Here is a 19,098-nt window from a genome sequence, read left to right as displayed (position 1 = left end):
AGATATCAACTGCTCTGCGAGCTTCGTCTTTGTTGCCAGACGGCATGCTGCCGGGCACACTGGGCCTCCGAGATTGCGCACAATATCGGAGGCCATGATTGGGCGAAGCTCAAGCTGTCGAGTGCGCTCATGAGAGTGCTGCGATCGCCGGCGATGCCAGCGTGTCTGTGAGTTGAGGGTGCATGGCAGTGGTGAGGAGGAGGGTATAGATACAATTGTACGTAGCGGCCTTGGTACACGGTGCGTGACTTAATTTCTGATGCGAATGATTTGGGGATGCTCTTGCCTAAATGCTGACAAAACTTCAAAAAACCGTTTCAGGGTCCCTTTAAGATATCTCAACAAACAAAAAAGTTGCCCTTCCAGGGTAGCCTCCCCCCTTAAAGGGGCCCTGCAAAACTTTTTCAGCCTGGTCAGAAAGCGCTGCCGAACGGTAGTCGAGGCTCCTGAGCACACGCGAGCCTAACATTATAGCGCAGCACGCGGTCTGAAATTTACAATGAATTCTAAAAATCAGCTAGAAATCGTTCCCTCTTCCCTCGACAAATGATGCCATATACCCAAATGACCACGCCATATACTCAAATTCACGGCCATTGGCTGATTTGATCATCGTGAGCCGAATATTACCGTGGCCGCCATGGGGGGCCGCCAGATTCCCGCGCACTCGCTCGCGATCACACTGAAAGTGAGCTGAGTGTTTGAAGAAAAAAGAAAAAGAAAGTGCTCAAGGTCGTGATGCACGCGTGACTAACTTCTTTCCCCCGTGCCATCCCCCCTGCTTAGCTTCCAGCGCACTTGTAGGGACGAGAGAAAACAATTACAGCATGCAACAAATCTCCAACTCCTCTCGTATTTGACTGATTCTAAAAATTTTTGCGGTGGTCAATTCGTGAGGCAATAAACTCCTTTAATAAAGCCATTCGATGGTTACTTGGAAAAGTGTTGCAGGCCCCCTTTAACGTACGTGATGGCATTACAGTGCATGCTCGAAGAGAAAGTCGTCTATGCCAAGATTAGAATGTCTATGTCAAAATTAGAAGGAAATCACCGATTTTTACTCATTTATTTCAGGAAAAGCTTTGTTAAATCGGGTTTGGTGGCCAAATTAGTTCGTTAAATTGGGTTGATGACAACACTGAACCCTACGGGTATTTGCTCGGGGAATGGCAATTTCTTCGTTAGATCGAGAGCTTCATAAAATCAGGTTTCATCAGATTGAGTTTTAACTGTAGTAGCGCAGCAAATGAAGTGCCGAGAACACATGTCCACTAAAAGCTAAAGACAAAGACAGCAGGAAGTGCTTTTAGCACAGAGGTGTACCTGAAAGTACCTGCCAAGAAAACAATGTTGTACCTTGCACAGGGCTCTGCTGATACACGATATTGCGCTAATAGCAGTTGAGGCACATGTTGACAAAGTTACACGAGCAAGTTACAGACAGTATTATGTGCTTTGATGAAGCCTTTGAATCTGGCGTGGAGTATCATATTGCGACACCATCCAGCACGTACTTGAAAAATAGCGGCCGTGTCTCAAGATTTTGATACAGACCTCTGAATCTTTTTCCTGCCATGTCTCTTGCACGATTAGATACATATGATGCCCGTATGACACATACGAGCCCCGTATGAGGTACTATATCAGTGCGAACACTAAGAACAATTTGTTATTGCAGGTAAAATTTTGCTCGATTACCTACCTCTGAGGCATGCGTAAGAGAGAAGAGGGTTAAGAGGTATAGCAGGCTTTGTGTTCATCTTAACTAATAAATTTCATTGATCGGCTAGTTGGTACATTTTCTTGACTTCCAAGTTCATGCAATGCCAACAAGCAGGACATCAAGGTGCACGAAATAATGCAGACAGGAAGTTATTTGCACTATGATGACTCCCCAAATATTGAACTCGTTCAACGTCTCCTCTGAACCCGTGTAGCAACAAGTAGTATAACATTTAAAAAGATATCGCAAGACCTGCTAAGCCTTTTTTGCATGGCAATTCAAAAAACTGACATTCAGCAAACATTCCATTGTACACTCATGCGGAAAAAAAAAAAGGGAGGCAGTTTTCAAACAACTTTTTTTCCCCACTTTACAGTTGCATCTAGAATGTTACCATGCTCAAAATTTAGTCTTTCAGAACTTAAAAGCTTTACTAATAAATGCAGGCAAGTGATGACTACTAGCTTACCACCCTTTTCTTCAGGTCTTGTTGGTGGTGGAGGTGCATGTGGCTTGCTGGGTGAATGCAATGGTTTCCAGGACAAGGTAGTGGGCTTGGTGGGAGGTGGTCTAACCGGGGGGAGCACTTCCCTCACTGTGCTCAGGGAATCCTCAGTTCTGCTCAGATCTTCCAGAGAGTCCGCATCCTACAATGCACGTTTTGCAGAGGAAAGACTGAGCAAGCAAGACATATTCATTCAAAACTAGTCCAAGCCAGGTCGTGCACGAAATGTTTGAAAAGTGCAGCAGTATAACAATCAGACACTGGGCACGATGATCGCCTAGCTGTCGCGCAACGTTCAACCAACTGTGGTGAATCTATGCTATGCAGTCCTTGCGGATTGAACGCGAAAATTTAGAGCTAAGTAATGCCCATACTTTTGTTTCCACCGTCTACAGCTGGTGCCATATGAGCATAATTTTGACTAACATTTACACGACTGCCAACGTTACCCTTAGCAGCCAGATTTGCAGCAACATGACACGGTTATCATGAGCAATTGCTCACAGCAGTAGTTACACTAAAAAAAAATCAATGTCACATTTGGATGCGTGATGCTGTACTTCAGCTATACATTTCGTAGACTTTTCTACAATGCCTTGAAAAGTATAAATTAAATAACACTACAAGACAAGCATTGCCCTCACCAGTAAAACACGATAACTCACTTCATACTGGGCAGGCAATGATGTGGAAAGTAGAACAAGCTTTCACACCACCTACATTCATGACCGGAAGGCAGCGCATGCTTTTACTAAGCAGTGGAAGTAAAAACTAAAACATGAAAGCACTGCACATTTCAACTTAACACAAACTACGTACATGACAGAATGGGTGAAGAAGTTGCATTGCAGATATACTGCTTCACAATGAAACATACAAAGCTATACATTTTTATGGCTGCACTAGAACCACACTGCATCACCTATATTCAACATGAAAACATGGTACGCCCAATGTCGATAGCACAATATTATAGCAATAAAGAAGTAACAAACTGCATGTATTAGTATAAATGTATAGGTTATCATACGGAGGACGCAGCATGAAAAACAATTCTTGAAGACCATGGTGGAAGAAAACCAAAGAAAGAAGGGGTAAAAACCTCCAAACAGGCAACTGGCCACACTCCAGACTGTTACGTAATGTAAAACACTGCAGCAACTTCAGTACACTTCAGAGCAGGGTTGCCAGGTTTGGCTACTTTGCACCAATTTCACTACTTTTTTAGCCCAGTGGAGGCAGAAAAACCGTCTTGGCTGCTTGGCTACTTTCTTGTTACCTCGATATGAACTAAATTATCAATATTTTGTGATGTCGCAGCTACTGGCATTCGAGTGTGCAAAGCGAAAACATGGCGGCCAAGGCATGATTCCAGCTCCCAAAATCGAATTCGGCTCTTACATTACATAAAAGAAAAGACTTTTGAATACTTTGCTGGGAGTCGTGGGGAAAACTGGTGCATGGGCCTCATATTGCAGACCAGGCTACTGCTTAACGCAAATTGAAACTGTAATTGGAAGTGAACAAGACAATCAAAAGCACAACGCTTCTAGGATGCTCTGTACTCATCAACATTAGAAATCAGACATCCGACAAACTGTTATTTTTTTATACTTAGGCACAGACTGCGAGTTGGAAATATCTTTGTTTCCTCATCAATGACACGTACCGACTCTCGGAGATTTGCCAAGACTGCGTCATCTGAACATTGAGATAATAATTTGAAGAATGCATAATGATGAAAAAACAAATGAAACTAAAAGAGAAAATATAAAAGACAAATAGCAATTATTATGTGATTGTGCAAGCAAACTAGACAGCTGCATCAACCTGACCAGAAAAACTTCAAATAGATATGCTACATTTTAATACGTTTTATTTATTAATTTAGGAAAGCTAGTAAAAGTAGAGATTAAAGTGGTATAACTTTAGTAGCTTGAATAAAATTACACACCCCATCAAAGGCATCCTTGTGACAATATCGCAGAATCGAAGCAGCAATATTGACTATGATTTCTGAAGTTTAACCCTATCTTGGCAATCGAAATAGTGAGAAGTCTTTTTCTGAGCATTGAATATCGGTGACCATAATGAAAAATTCATCGACAATTACGATACTGCCCAATGCGAATTCTGAGCACAGCTTCGTTTTGGGGCAACGCCAACTGTGTTTGAAGTGTTGGCTATCCGCAGTTGTAGCAATGTAACATTTGTTACATGTTACCACAGAAACTGCCAGCGCTCGAGTGCTACGGACACCACTCTGAGCATTGCAGGCGTCGTGAACCAAGCAAAACGCCGACAGCCCCGTTTTTGACAAGCGAAGTCAGTCGCAGTGCATGTGCCGGCCCTGCATGCGCACGAGCTCCGATCAAGGGGCCAGCGTGTGTGACGGGGGAAGAAAGCAGGGTTAGACGCCATGTGTCTCGTCACATTGACAGACTCCGCGTTCGCTCTCTTTCGCTCTACCTGTTATGCCTACGCCAACACCGACGCCGCTCAACGCAGAAATGGGCACCCAAGAGCTGCGCTCTAAAAATAATGTGCAATGCTTTCTGTTTCTTCGCAGAATTGGCATAGTGGCAATATCGCCAGACCAACCCTGTGTAAATACAGGTTTATTGAGGTTAACTGCTCATACTTCATCATCGCGTGAGAAATGATTGTGAATTTATGCTTCAATCCCAGCAACTGCGGTTTTGAGCGTACTCGTGAAGTACTCATTATTATTGTCGCCGCAAGGCTGGTAGTTCTAGTCATTTTAACCCTTTATGGGGCTTAATGTTATGAACAACGCATGCCACCTTTTGAGAGCGGCATTGTCATTTCTATGAGCTTCTTATAATATGTACAAAATTTGAGCACTCTATTGCCAAGGGTTTTCAAGAAAAAATGTGCGACATGTGTGTCCCACTGACCACTGAAAGACAGTCACTTCAGAAAAAAAAAAGTACATTTATTTTTTTATGTGAACTTACTGCTACCTTACAAACCAGAAAGGACAGAGCCTACAAATGCCTACTCTCTATCACAAAAAAAAAAAAAAACCTCAACTAAATATCCATTGTACATCCACTTGCTAATGGCACTCAAGCAGCAGACGTGGCTACTGGGCATGCCTGCAACAGTCTAATTTTTAACCGTGGAGGAAGCTCAAGTGCTTCCTTCACTGGAAGAGACTTCCCTGCATGAAGCAGAATGAAAACTGGATAGTGCAATCAGTTGCACACAATTTTAGACTGGCTATGCTTTCGCAAATATACCACTGAAAGGTTTTCAACTTTGCATTGCACAAATTTTTGAGGAAACTGTATGGGTAGGAACGAATAAAAACACTATAACAGCACATGTAGGAACTCGTGAGCTTGTCAAGCTTACCGCTCGTGCTGAATCAGGTGGAGAGCACGCTTTTTTTAATCTGATGAACAAAGGATACAGCGCTTGTAAGCGGAATGGTTCGTTTGGAACATGGGTATGTGCTGGCACTTTGCAAATACCATAAAAACTACCAAAACCGCTTTCTAAAACATCTACGCAGTCGCACTAAAAGTCTGAAGCAATCGACTCAGTGGTTTTGTTCTAAAGAATTAGAACATGGCAAAGAAAAAAGTGGGACGTCTGAGTCCCACTGCCCCACAAAGGGTTAAGAAAAGTCATGCAAGACTCATTAAGAGTCATTTCTGCCCCAGTGCAAGAGAAGCTTTGTCATCCTGCACAAAATGCTTGTGAATGTCAACAATTTATGCTTTAATCTCAGCAATTATAATTTTGAAGGGTTCTTTCTGTACTTATTTACATTTCCACTAAAAGGCTCTTGCGTTAGGTCATTTATTAAAGAAGTTGCAGTTGTTTTCACACACGTGTGGCCTTTCTTGGCTACTTCTACTGTCCTTGGCTCAAGTCGGCTACTTTTTGGCTAGTTTTTCCAATTTCTTGGCTATTTTTTTGTGTTTTTGACCAGGCAACCTTGCTTCGGAGGTAAATATTTAAGATTACATAATATCTAGTATATAAAACACCTTGAAACTGATAATGGCTGTTTTATTGTAAGAGGAAGCACAACCGGACAAACCGGAGGGAACTGGTGAAACATATGTTTCAGTAACAAGTGAATTTCTTACTGAAAACTGAACACTCATGCACAAGGAGGATAAGCAAATGCTACATTATCTAAGCCAAATGTTGAAAAGCAAAGGAGGAACACACAGCAAAGAGTGACCAACGGCATCCAGGCATATCAAACAAATATTGGCACATCATACCATGTCAATGCACGCAATAAGCATTAAGGTATTGATGTTTGTAACATTAAAGAGGTATTGATGCCTGTCGTAGGAACAGCTTATGTGAAAGGTTTCTGCTGCAACTTCTCTTGCTATCGTTGGTCAACGCGTCGCAAAAAGAAGAGCTTTACCAATGTGTAGGTTTATCCTATTACTAGCTAAAATTCATTTGCAAGTGTTATCTCTGTTCTCACCCGATAATGCTGCCTCATCAGCTGTGAATCCATACCAGCGTTACGACCCATTTGGCTCATTGGATTTGCACGTAATCATTCTTGGCCTGTTTTAGTCCACTGCAGGACGACGGCCTCTCCTAATCACTTCGTGTTTACCCTATCCCCATTTTATCCCTCTGAACTTCTTGATTTTGTCACTCCACACAACTCCCTGCCTACCTTGACTGCGTTTCCCATCCCTCGGTAGCCATTCTGTTGCTCTTACTGTTTACCAGTTGTCATTACATGGACCCAGCCCAGGTCCATTTCTTTCGCTTGATGTCAACTAGAATATCTGCCTATTCCCTGAGGCATTCTGCCGTCCTCCGACCTCTTAGTGTCACTCCTATCATTTTTCATTCCATTGCACTCTAGCTCAAACCCAAACTGCACCTGCATCACGGGTGATGACAGAGATGCCTCTTTCTCGGCACTGGAAGGCGAGCTCGAAGATGCTTTCTCTGGGCTGGCGGGATCAGACCCTACGGGGGAGGAGGTGGTAGCCGCAGCAGGCGTCGGGGGAGATGATATCGGTGGGGAGGCCACCGTGCTATGAGGGCGCGAGGCAAGGGGCGAGGTTTCCTTGGAAGTTGAGGTCAGGGGCGGAGATGGATGCCGACTGCACCCCGTGGAAGAGGGAGGCTGTGCTTCCGGTGACCGAGAACTCGACGGGGAAGAGAGCTTCATGCGGTGTGGTATCACATCCTCCGCCGAATGTGTGGAACGCGCGGGACTGCCGAGCTGAGACTGCGCATCTTGGCTCGGACTTTCTCGCAAGAATGCCGCACTGTGAGCCCCATTACTGGAGTGCAGCATCTTGTCGGAGCTTTCGGAAGCAGGACTGTCACGCGACAATGTTCTGTTGGCACTGGAATCCTGCAATGGCAGACGGGGGGCCGGCAACAAAAAACTGATGCTTAAATGAGCTCATATTTATGGTGCAAGACAACCAAGCCAAAAAACTAACAGGAAGAAACAAGCGCTTGCCTGTCCATATGCTTAACGACAATTGGGAATCAGGAATGCTCACATCTCTTGATGCCAGCTTCCAACAGGGTACATAAATTTACCATTGCAACGACTATGTTCTACTTGCTCCTGAAGTGAAAATGAAAGTTCTATGTTCAACACATAGTTAAACCTTGAACACAAGAACAATATGCAGTAAATAGCAGTGATCTTATGTGCTACACATATGCAGAAATAGCTTTGAGCACACATTTATGTTCCTAGCGGAACACTTGTACAACACAAACATTTGTAGTGAACTATAGTTGAACACAGCACTACAAGAAATCAACAGCAATACAGCCCCTATATTTTACATTCAATAAATGACAGTGATAAGTAGATGGAGCTCCCAAACATGTGCAAAATGAAACACCAGGATGCATGAAAGATGAACAATTGATTTGAGTCGGGTCTGCAGAGGCTCGACTATGGTAGATTTCGAGTGCCTCACCAGAAACTCGTGTGGAAAGAGCATAGAACAAACAAGAAACAAAAATTTTAATTCTGGGGTTTTATGTGCCAACTTTATGATACAATTAAGAGGCACACCATAGTTGGAAGTATCTCACAATTCATTCACAAAACCCCCACAGGCTCCAGCGGGAGTACTGTGTGAGGGGGGGATTATACAAGTTCACATATTAAAGCATGATTATAAGCACATTGTTATGGTGCTACAAAATAATAGTTTGTAGCCTCTCGATTAATTCTGACCACCTGGGGTTCTGTAATGAGCATAAGTGCACCAGTGTTCCCGTGTTCCATCCCTATCAAAATGTGACCACCCATGGATGGGCATCGAACCCACATCCTCAAGCTCAGCAGCGGAACACCTTAGCTGCTAAGCTACCAGGGAAGAAAAATAAAACTGTAGGTAAACGTAGAAAAGACACACTAAAAAGTGCTACAGGGCAAGAGACATTTCAAGAATGAAAGCTGCTACTTCCCGACTGGATTATCTTAAATCTAGGGGTGTGCGAATATTCGAAATTTCGAATATTTTTCGAATAGTGTTTGCTATTCGATTCGATTCGCACTGAAATTTTACTATTCGAACTATTCGAGCTTCCCAAAGACAAATGCAGTCAACGTCAGATTGAAAGTGACCCCTTCAAATTTTTAATATGCTTCACCTCAAGCTCCGTTACGGTCGAACTTTGCCAAGAGACAAAGTCCGGTTGGAAATGGTCCCTAGATTTTCAATATGCTTCACCTCATCACACCCCCGTATTGCGGCAAAGCTGCCTTTCAAGCTCCGTTACGGTCGAACTTAGGCAAGAGAGAGTCAACGTCTGATTGGAAGTGGTCCCTAGATTTTCAATATGCTTCACCTCCTCACACCCCCGTATTGCGGCAAAGCTGCCTTTCAAGGTCCGTTACGGTCGAACTTAGCCGAGACAGTCAACGTCCGTTTGAAAGTGGTCCCTAGATTTTCAATATGCTTCACCTCATCACACCCCCGTATTGCGGCAAAGCTGCCTTTCAATCTCCGCTACGGTCGCAAATGTATTAACTCAAGAAAACGCTGGTTCCAATATGGAGATGAAAGATGTGGCAGAGTTGGGGACTCAATTAATGCTGTTTTGGACCTGAAATTTGGGCAGGAAGTCCGAAAAATCGGACGCCGAAGCTTTTTAGCATAAAAAATTTCAGATGTTCTTATATATCGACGTCTACGAGGCAGATTTGGAACTCCGGACTTGAAGGGAGCACACCCTTGTCCGCCACATCAGTTGGCCTTCCACAGCATTTGAAAGAGGAGGAGAGGCTGAGGAAATGGCATCTCTGCCTATCACGTGTAAAGTGTTGTCGGCAACACTTTGGTTGCACCAAATCGTGTACATAAATACAATTCGGCCTCTACGTTGCCTCACTCTTGATAAGAAAGACAACTATGAAATATGACCCCACCAGCGCTTCATCAACCTAGCGAAAAGAAACACTTTCTTGTTGCGATCTCACAAGAACATACTTAGGGATTCTCTGCAACTTTTTCTGTAATTTCACTTCAAATTATTCGAAAAATGTTTGAGAAATATTCGAAAATTATTCGAAATTATTCGATTCGATTCGCACTCAATCTTTATTATTCGAATTCGCTTCGCACCCAAAATTTTGCTATTCGCACAGCTCTACTTAAATCCATTTCATTGACGTGACGTGCTTGAGAAAGCCGAGAATGTGCTTAAAGCTAGGCACACACTTAACCAAGAGCCTGCATCGATACTCATACTGCTTCATAAAGATGGGGTTGATCAGTGCAAGACAAATTAAATACAGTATAAAAACAAAAAAGAAATAGCACCGAGTGAAAAAGACACAATGCATCATTTTTTAGGCAAATGTGCCAGAAAAGTAGTTGTATCTTTCTCTGATGTTTGCTTAGCAGTTATAATGTAGTAGGCACTGTTGAAAACAAAGGTATGAAAACTACTATCAAAATGAAAGCAGTTGCTGATGACATGTGCAACTTTCGAAGTAAATGCTGCAAATGAGTTTAACATCCATTACATTCTCTGACAGGACACTCGCCTAGGCTTGGAACGAGGAAGTGACAATGACACAGGACTCCCACAGACAACACGTTCAGCTTGGAAATGTAACATGCAAGGCAGAATCCAATGATGAAACTTGCCTCTCTTATCACCAAGTCTCCATCGCCAAATGCAGGCGTGTTCCTTTTGGGCGATGCAGAATCTAAAGGCACTGCACGATCGGTGGTCTTGTGGACACAAAACACTTCATGCCGTGACAAAACAGAACTGTCAAGGTCATGTCGCTAAAAGTGTGACAGTAGATCTCTGTAACTCTTTTGCATAATCACCGCAGGCTATCATGTCCAGTATTCTGAGTGCCAGGAATGCGTTGATGAATCAGTACACAATAACTGAATCATTACACATACACATTTTACTTTCTCATAAAGCAAATGAATACTTATGTAAAAAAGTGGTTGACTGTTGTAACAAGTTACATCAAGATACTATTGTGTCTCATATAGTACTTGTAGATTCATCTCAAAATTCAAATTATGGATATAGTAATGTGCTAGAAGAACACATTAGCTACGACTGGCAGAGTAGTGGCAGGCTTTGTATTCATTCTGAACATTTTAGGTTTTTATAACGTGCACATAACTCTACATAGAGGAACATTTCAACATTCCACTCACTTCCGAATGTGGCCACTGTGGATGGGAATCGGACCTGTGAACTCATGCTAAGCACCATAGCCATCAAGTCAGAGTGATGTTGAGTGCTGAATCCCAATTCTGCTGAAGATGTAGGAGTTGAAATTTTCAGTTAATTATGTCTGCATTTCAAGTAGGTCCTCCACAACTTTGCAAGTAGCTACACACAAAAAGAGGATATCATAACCAAAGCGGAGAGAGTCCAAATGGTTGAGCTTGACGTAAGACTGTTCCGGTATTCGGACACCATTCAAGTATGTCTGCAAGAGAATATGTAAAGCGTTGCATTTCACTACAATGCCACAAGCGCGGACACATTTTCAAAGTTGTAGACTGACACACACCGAGCATGTAGAATTATGACGGATCATGAATTAAGGTTAGGAAATCATAAGCCATTTTAATTTTTGATACTCAAGTTAGTCTTGGATTGGTGGACCTGGCATCACTGACATCATCAAGACATCATGACAAAGAGAAAAATTTGCCAATGTCATGTAGTGACATAGCCAGGCATCATGCCATGGCTCTAGAAAAAAAAAAATAACACTGCTGCTTGTATTTTCCCACTTGTGTATGGCAGCCGTAACTATTATAGAAGCTGAGAAAGCCCATGTACCACAACTAGTTTGTGAAAACAAGAGAATTATTTATGGCACAGACACTTGCTAGATTATTTGTAGGGTTTAAAAAGGGTTAGGACCTACAAGAACAAGAAAATCTCAAGTCTGAACTCTATTCTGGCCCAACAATTCACATAGAAATAAATGCTTTGAAGAAAATACACAATGCTGAGAAAAAAAAATGCCAGGCCTGCGCGGAAAGCGCAGCACAGTCACAGCGAAAGCTCGAAAAGCGGCATTTCTAGAGCCCGTTATAAACTCTCTTGTGGCTACTAATACAAGTACACTAGCAACGTACCCACTACGCCTCAAATCATAATTTTTGTGAAGTTGGAAAGCACCCACCACGACATTACTAGTCATTCTGCGGAGAAGCGAGGTACCATCTGTAAGGCGTTATGAGCAGTTTCTTGATGCGACGGCGGAGGACGAAGAATTATGACTAAGCCTTTTGTAATGGGTTGGAAGCTTTAATGGACCCACTAATTAATTCGCATTGTGTGACGCCCGGTCGTTATTTCACTCTCCCACCACGCTTTATAACATATGTTAACGTGTGAAAGAGAGAGAGAAAGAGGGATTACCTTAATTAATACCCTGAGGAAATGGATCATGGGAGCCATATGGGCTTCCTTGGCAACCAATAGAAGTGCACTTGCGAGGAACTCACTACGCTATAAATCATCATAATTTTTGTGAACTAGGGAAGCAGCCACTATGCAACTTTTCATCATTCTGCGGAGAACCCTGGTACCTGCTAAACACATGTAAGGCATTATGTGCACTTTGTTGATGCTGTGGCTGATGACGATGAAGAATTATGGCAGAGCCCTCTGTAATGGGTTGGAAGCATTCAACAACCCACTCGTTGCGCAATTCGCATTGTGTGACGCCTGGTTACAGAATTCGCGTTTTGTGACGCTTGGTTGTTATTTTACTCTTCTACCACGCTATATTGCATATGCTAATGTGGTTCCTTCCCAACATCAAGCGTGTATAGGACCTTTTTGCAAAGCATTTTCAAGCTCCGGCATGGCTCAGAGGTTGAATACTGGGCTCCCACGGAGAGGGCCCAGGTTCGAACCTCGTACCATCCTGGAAATTTTTTCTTATTTAGTTTTTTTTTCTTATTTTGAGCGATAGTGGTTACGGACACCGGCGGCGGCGGCGGACAACTACGGCGCCAAAAACGGCCCTTGTTGTGATCTCATAACAGCTTTCGCTGTAAAACAGGCAGCAAAAGTACTATAAGAAAAGCAAGTGTCGGCAATGCAAACTGCATGATTTACCAACTTTTGCTAAAGGTAAACATTACTCTCCACAAATACTTCCCAAAAATGTATGTACCGCATCATGCCGAGAATAGGCCTGTGTTGTGTCTGTGCACCCTGCTTCTTAACATGTATAACCCAGTGGACGGCACAACAATGATCTTCACATAATCTGCAATTGTTTCACTATAACTACATGGGTCTAACGAAATGAGTTGCGGGCAGTTTATAAGAGAAGAAAGAACTACGATTCATTTATCATAAAATTGTTACTTATTTGAAAAAAGATTCAGACCAGAAATGGTTAAGGAAGGCATGTTCTCACCCCCGTGACACTGTTGAGGTCCTTCACGTGAAAACATTTGTCACTTGGATTGAAGAATATCACCGCATGCCTTTTGTCCACACTGGCAGACTGCACATACAGGACAGCATGTAGGTGACACACACCCCACAAGTCAAAACTGCTAGCCAGTCTGCTGGATCGTGACATATGTTACTAATGCAAGCTCAACGAGACAAGGATTCGACAGTCTACACAAGCACTGGACTAAAACAGACATTTGCTTGGCATGTCTATAGCCTCCAAGTAAAAGTCCAGTGCTTATAGCCAACGCATCGTATAGCGTAGATATACATCTATAGCTGGCACCAATCCCACATTTGGTTGAGATAACAGAGCAAGTGGCGCTAATGCTTCTAAGAGCAAAGGTGGCAGTGCAGATGCGAGGCACATGGAAAAAAGACAAGGAGAGCCAAAGTGTAAATTTCTGTCTGTGTGCCTCACTTGTGAGCTACATGTCATTTAACAGCATGCTCACTCGCATGTCCTTTCAATTGTTTTCCAATGCGAGATGTTTGAGAAACCAGCTCATTCTTTTTGCAACTTGGGCTGACAAAGAGCAAGTGTGTTGCACGGTACATTGCACTACTCAACAAAGGTTTTAGTACAGACAAAATAAGGCAACACACTCTTCTTTTCGGGGATGCAACTAAGTTAAGGCTAAGCTGCACACGAAAACAAGACAATGCAGTTATGGGAATGTGGGAGCCTCAAATTGATTGACAATGGAGGAAAGCCTCGGCCTTGAGCCAACGTTTGGACTTGGCATCCTGCCTTCATAAAGTACACCTAACAATATCACAATGCGTATAATATGGGTATTTTACACAATACCTTCGATGTGAATCAAATGCATTTGCATTTCACGTAATGGCTGCCTCTGCTACACAGCCACCACATTGGCTGTGACATTGCACAGCTGAACAAAGAAGTCAAGGGTTCGGTTGTAGCTGCATTTATATGGGAACAAAGTGTCCTTAAAGAGGCTTTCGTAGTTAGACAATGGACCCAAGATAGTCAAAATTAAGTCAGAGACTCCAATTAGATTGCAACATGAAATTATATAATTTAAAATGAATAACTACTGTATCTAGGAACAGCAGCTACAACTCTAGGCCAGCATCAGATTGTGCATACCCACCACAGCAGGCACTAAGCCATGCTCGTGCATAATTTTGTTGAGAAATTTACTTCGGGCCGGCAAGTTGTAGCTATAGATTGAGCAATGCCTCGAAGTACTTGTTGGGCTAGTTGGTAGCTCATTCTGGTAAAAATTAATTGAGTGCACATATGGCACATTCATACAGGTACACACCCACAAAAACATGCAACCAAGACACGTACACTGTCGTCCTTTATGAAAGGGAGCACGCGAGCACGTGGCCTGCCTACAGCCCCATCAACTGACAACTAAAGAAAGCACGTCCACTTTTGGCATCACCTATTGGCAAACAAAATACCGACAAGCGCTGCTCCAGTCTCGCAACGGGCGATGCCGCCAAAAGCGGACGTGCCTTCTTTAGCTGTCGGCTGATGGCGCCGTAGGCAGCCACAGGCCGTGCGCTCGCGTGTTCCCTTTCATAAAGGACGACAGTGCATAGTGCCGTACGTGTCTGTATGTGTGCACGTATGAACGTGTGGTATTTGCACTCTGATTTTTAGTGAACTGAAGAAAACCATGCTACAGATTTCATTTCAACTGACGCTATCAATGTGCTTGAAGTCGGCACAGCCATTTGCACAAGTTCAATGTTCTGCACAGAGAGGAACAGAAAGGAGCAGAAAACCATTGGTGATTTGTGTCTACGTACCATTGCCGCACAACCGCAATCTTGTGAGTTCACATAGCTTTTAATCCTTAATATCCAATTAATGCACAGGATGACTATTTACATTTATTTCCGACACAGGAAACGGTACATTGCGAGATCTATGTGTAGTGACAGCAACTCACATCAACTATAATGTCACATTCCTGTCGCCCAATGAATATCATCCCTGCAGGTAGAGGGTGGACTGTGCCATCTTTGGAGGTCAGGACCCATTTCGAGTCTGACCTGTGGTCCATTCCCAGACTCCCTGCATTGGAAACGGCGAGGCCTTCAGTAGACGAAGAAGAAAATGAGGATGCATGCCAGAAATTTGTCTGTGCCCGAAACATTTGTTCAATAAAGCCAGCATATAAGTAAGATACCCTTGTGACAGACACCTCAAATCCTTATTTGGAGGTCCGTGTGGTCAATACATGCATACAGCAAATAAATGCGTTATGAAATGACAGCCGGAAAACAGCACTTCAGTTGTGATGAATTAAATTTGCATCGGGGCATTGACAAAAATGACTGAATTACTGGGGCATTTGATAGACAGGGATTACAATGTACGATAACTGGTGTTTATAAGTGGGCATCAGTATGCAAAATATGTGCATAGGCCCGACAGGTGTTCGTTTTAACTAGTGCAATGTTAATTACCCACTTCAAAACTTCCCATATACTACAGGCGTCAGCTGAGGATACTGAGATACATAAGAGAATGCAAATTCAAGGATAGCTGCAAGCACGATTGTACCCTTAAGTAACAGCTCTTAATGGATAGAAACGACGAACGTGAGAGGTTCCGTGACGAGCACTTTCGAAGCGGGCACTTTCGAAGGGGCGAATGTCAAGGCATGCAGAAGGGGCGGCGGTCCCAAAATAGGTGGGCTCTCGCCGTTGCATATGCCGCGAACCACGAATCAACAGAAAACGGCCCGCAGCGAAAACAAACGCTGCCTGTTAGCGGCGGCTATTCTCCCGTGCCACACGCGTTCTTCCGAGCCATACTGAATGCAACAGCGAAGCCACTTCAGAGAAAAACATGCCACTGCGCCCGTGCCACCGAAAGCTGAGGCAGATATATCCTCGGCAAATAAGCAACCTCGGATAAAACAAACGGCTCGTTGTGGCTATCGTAAAGGCTCTTTATCACGACAAATATGCGACCGCTGCAAGGGCCGCACGCGCGAAAGTAGCGTCAAAACGTGAAAGCTCAGCTGTTGGCTTCTCCGAATGAAAATCGTATTTCCACTGTAAGCACGAAAGCCGGTCTTTTTGTTTTTGTTTCTTAGCTTAAAAGCAGCACGAAATCGGAATTTCGGCGCCTTTTCCCGCGACGTCCATCCAGACGTCGACCGGCGCGGTTGTCGCGTTGCGAACTTGACCCGTCTCAATTAATCCGACACGTCTTGAGTGGTATTGGGAACAAGTGGCTGAAACAATCGCGCAGCGAGACGGCAGACTCACGTCGGCGGCGAGACAGGCAGCGGGAAAAAAAAAGAGAAAAGAAAGAAAGCACACCCGTGGCCGTGACTCAGTTGCAGATAGACCCCGGCAGATGCTCAAAATAACAGCTGACGCCACAGCGACGAAATGGGTGCGACTGAACACATCCGCGTGTTCTTCTCGAGTTGAGAAAGTTGTGCGCCACAAGCTTCGATCGAAGGTTTAACGGCTGTAGCTACCCTTGGGGGCGGACCGTGAAGCGCTCGAGAGAAGAAATAAAGACACGCGCAAAACAAACCGCAGCCTTCGCGTCAACCTTAAGCCTAAAGTGAAAGCGACTGCACGGCGTGCTTTCACGCCCAGCCTACCCGTGCCATCGTTCATGACCAAATGCAAAAACGTGCAAGAACAGCGCAGCAGGCACTCTCGAAAATGTACGCACCTCATACAGCCGAAAGGACGCTGCTATTTAATCCACGTTTCGTCACATTTCAGGGAGAATCCGACGCACCTCTTCTGCTACCGCGCGTAGCAGTTGCTCCGACTATCCGAACACACCCTCGACCCAGAAAGCACGCGGCAAAGCACGCATAAAGAAATCTGACAGCCGCCGTGATTTTACATTCGATGCCTGCTCTTATCGTTCACTGCCAACAGCAGATCCCGCTGATAGCGTGCGACGAGCGCTGCTCCGACCACTGGCGAAGAAGCGCGCAAAGCACCGGAAAGGCATCGCTACGAAATCTGGGCCGCTACGCGAAACGACGAGAGAAAACTCGTTTCTTTCGCAGGGCTTGAAGGAACGAGATATACATATGCAGCGATCCTCGTAGCGTACTACCGGCGCGAAATCAAGTCAAAAACAAAATTACAGATCCGCGGCGTTGCGCAGCGAAGCGACAAGTAGACGGGACGTCGAGTTGCGGTGGTGTGGGGGAAGTCGCGCATTTTTGTGTCGCGTCGTCTGCTCAAAATGAAACCAAAACTTACGGAAGCTGGGAAGATGGAACTTGGAGAAAAACTTGACCATTTTTTCGCTGGACTGCGACAAAAGCTTTTGTTGGCGGCTCGTTCGTTTAGGACGGCGCGTTTTAGGAGCCGTGACGATGCGTGGGCAAGGTACGTGTAGTACGAGTTTACGATGACGACGTATGCGCGACACGTGGGACGTCGCAGGTAGGTGTACGCACGCTTGCATTGGCGAGGCGTGAGGTGCCCGTGCAACTACCACAGTTTACTCTGTATAACCCGCTTCTGTCCGACGCTTTATCTCGTTCGCTTATCGTAGCGCTTGCTGCACTGCTCGCTGTACAAGTAGGCTATATACTTGTATTAAACCACATGTTAGATCTACAAGAAATGTACAAGCTATGGTTTCCTCTGGCACGGCAGCTGCTATCCGTCACTTCTTGCTTGTTTTTTTTTTTTACAGCGAAAGCTGTTATGAGATCATTTCACCGGCCGTTTTTGGTGCCGTAGTTGTCCGCCGCCGCCGCCGCCGCCGCCGCCGCTGCCGCCGCCGCCGCCGCCGCCGCCGCCGCCGCCGCCGCCGGTGTCCGTAACCAGTATCGCTCGAAATAAGAAAAAAAACTAAATAAGAAAAAAATTCCAGGATGGAACGAGGTTCGAACCTGGGCCCTCTGCGTGGGAGCCCAGTATTCAACCTCTGAGCCATGCCCGTGCTTGAAACTGCTTTGCAAAAAGGTCCTATACAGGCTTCATGTCGGGAAGGAACAACATTAGCATATGCAATATAGCGTGGTAGAAGAGTAAAATAAGCACCAAGCGTCGTACAACGGGAATTCTGTAACCAGGCGTCACACAATGCGAATTGCGCAACGAGTAGGTTGTTGAATGCTTCCAACCCATTACAAAGAGCTCTGCCATAATTCTTCATCGTCATCACGCACAGCATCAACAAAGTGCGCATAATGCCTTACATGTGTTTAGCAGGTACCACGGCTGTCTGTAGAATGACGAAAAATGGCACAGTGCCTACTGCCCTACTTCTCAAAAATTACAACGATTTATAGCGTAGTGGGTTCCTCGCAAGTGCACTTCTGTTGGTTGCCAAGGAAGCTCATGAGGCTCCCATGATCCATTTCCTCAGGGTCTCAATAAAGTCATTCGCGTCTCGACAAGAAACATTCTGCCTGTTAGCGATCGACATATACACTGATATACCCGGCCAATATATAATTTGTGGTGATCGCTATTTATTTCATTTTATTAAGAGATGGCTGATTCATATATTTTTTGAAGCATGTGCTGCTATATGTTGAATAATCCAGGAGTGTCGCTTGACTAATACATAATTCGCAGAAAATAAATATTCAGCGCAGCCATGTGCTACATTAAACACAGTGCCTCCTTGTTCAAACGGGTCGGCGCGCCCAGCCGACTAGAACAAAGCATATATACTTCCTCGGGGATCAAAGATGCGTGACTGAACGCACACCGCTAGGCAACAAGAGAGGTGGCATGTGCTACGCTCGACCTAGCTAGGATGGAGCGCATCGCAAATGACCCGCGCGTTGCTAGCGCTACGAACGTTTTCTCCCGTTCTCAAAGTCATCACATATCCTCGGAGATTAAAAAAAAAAGAACGCACGCGACAACATGAGAATGAACCGGCTCTTTCAATAACGACGTCTACGTGAGCGGAAGGGGC

At 44.5% G+C, this 19,098-nt stretch overlaps 1 protein-coding gene across 5 annotated transcripts in view; it reads right to left on the bottom strand.

The window, feature by feature from the left end:
• The window catches only part of LOC119373244 (serine/arginine repetitive matrix protein 2), a 49,178-nt gene extending 31,646 nt beyond the window's left edge, over positions 1-17,532 (bottom strand). For 3 of the 5 annotated variants that reach the window (XM_037643260.2, XM_037643266.2, XM_037643267.2), the window contains exons 1-7: positions 17,418-17,529; positions 15,119-15,243; positions 13,147-13,236; positions 11,109-11,187; positions 10,373-10,485; positions 7,120-7,602; positions 2,193-2,370 (exon numbers count right to left, since the gene is read on the bottom strand). In XM_037643260.2, coding sequence (XP_037499188.1) covers positions 2,193-2,370; positions 7,120-7,602; positions 10,373-10,485; positions 11,109-11,187; positions 13,147-13,236; positions 15,119-15,243; positions 17,418-17,457 — 1,108 coding nt within the window. In that variant the 5' untranslated portion in view covers positions 17,458-17,529. Of the gene's footprint in view, positions 1-2,192; positions 2,371-7,119; positions 7,603-10,372; positions 10,486-11,108; positions 11,188-13,146; positions 13,237-15,118; positions 15,244-16,869; positions 17,102-17,417 lie in introns of those variants that run through there. The other 2 variants (XM_037643259.2, XM_037643263.2) reach the window with 2 other exon arrangements.
• Between the last annotated feature and the right edge of the window lie 1,566 nt (positions 17,533-19,098).

The sequence above is a fragment of the Rhipicephalus sanguineus genome, chromosome 11, assembly GCF_013339695.2.
Source record: "Rhipicephalus sanguineus isolate Rsan-2018 chromosome 11, BIME_Rsan_1.4, whole genome shotgun sequence".
NCBI lineage: Eukaryota > Metazoa > Arthropoda > Arachnida > Ixodida > Ixodidae > Rhipicephalus > Rhipicephalus sanguineus.
This window is presented reverse-complemented; position numbering and strand designations above follow the sequence as displayed.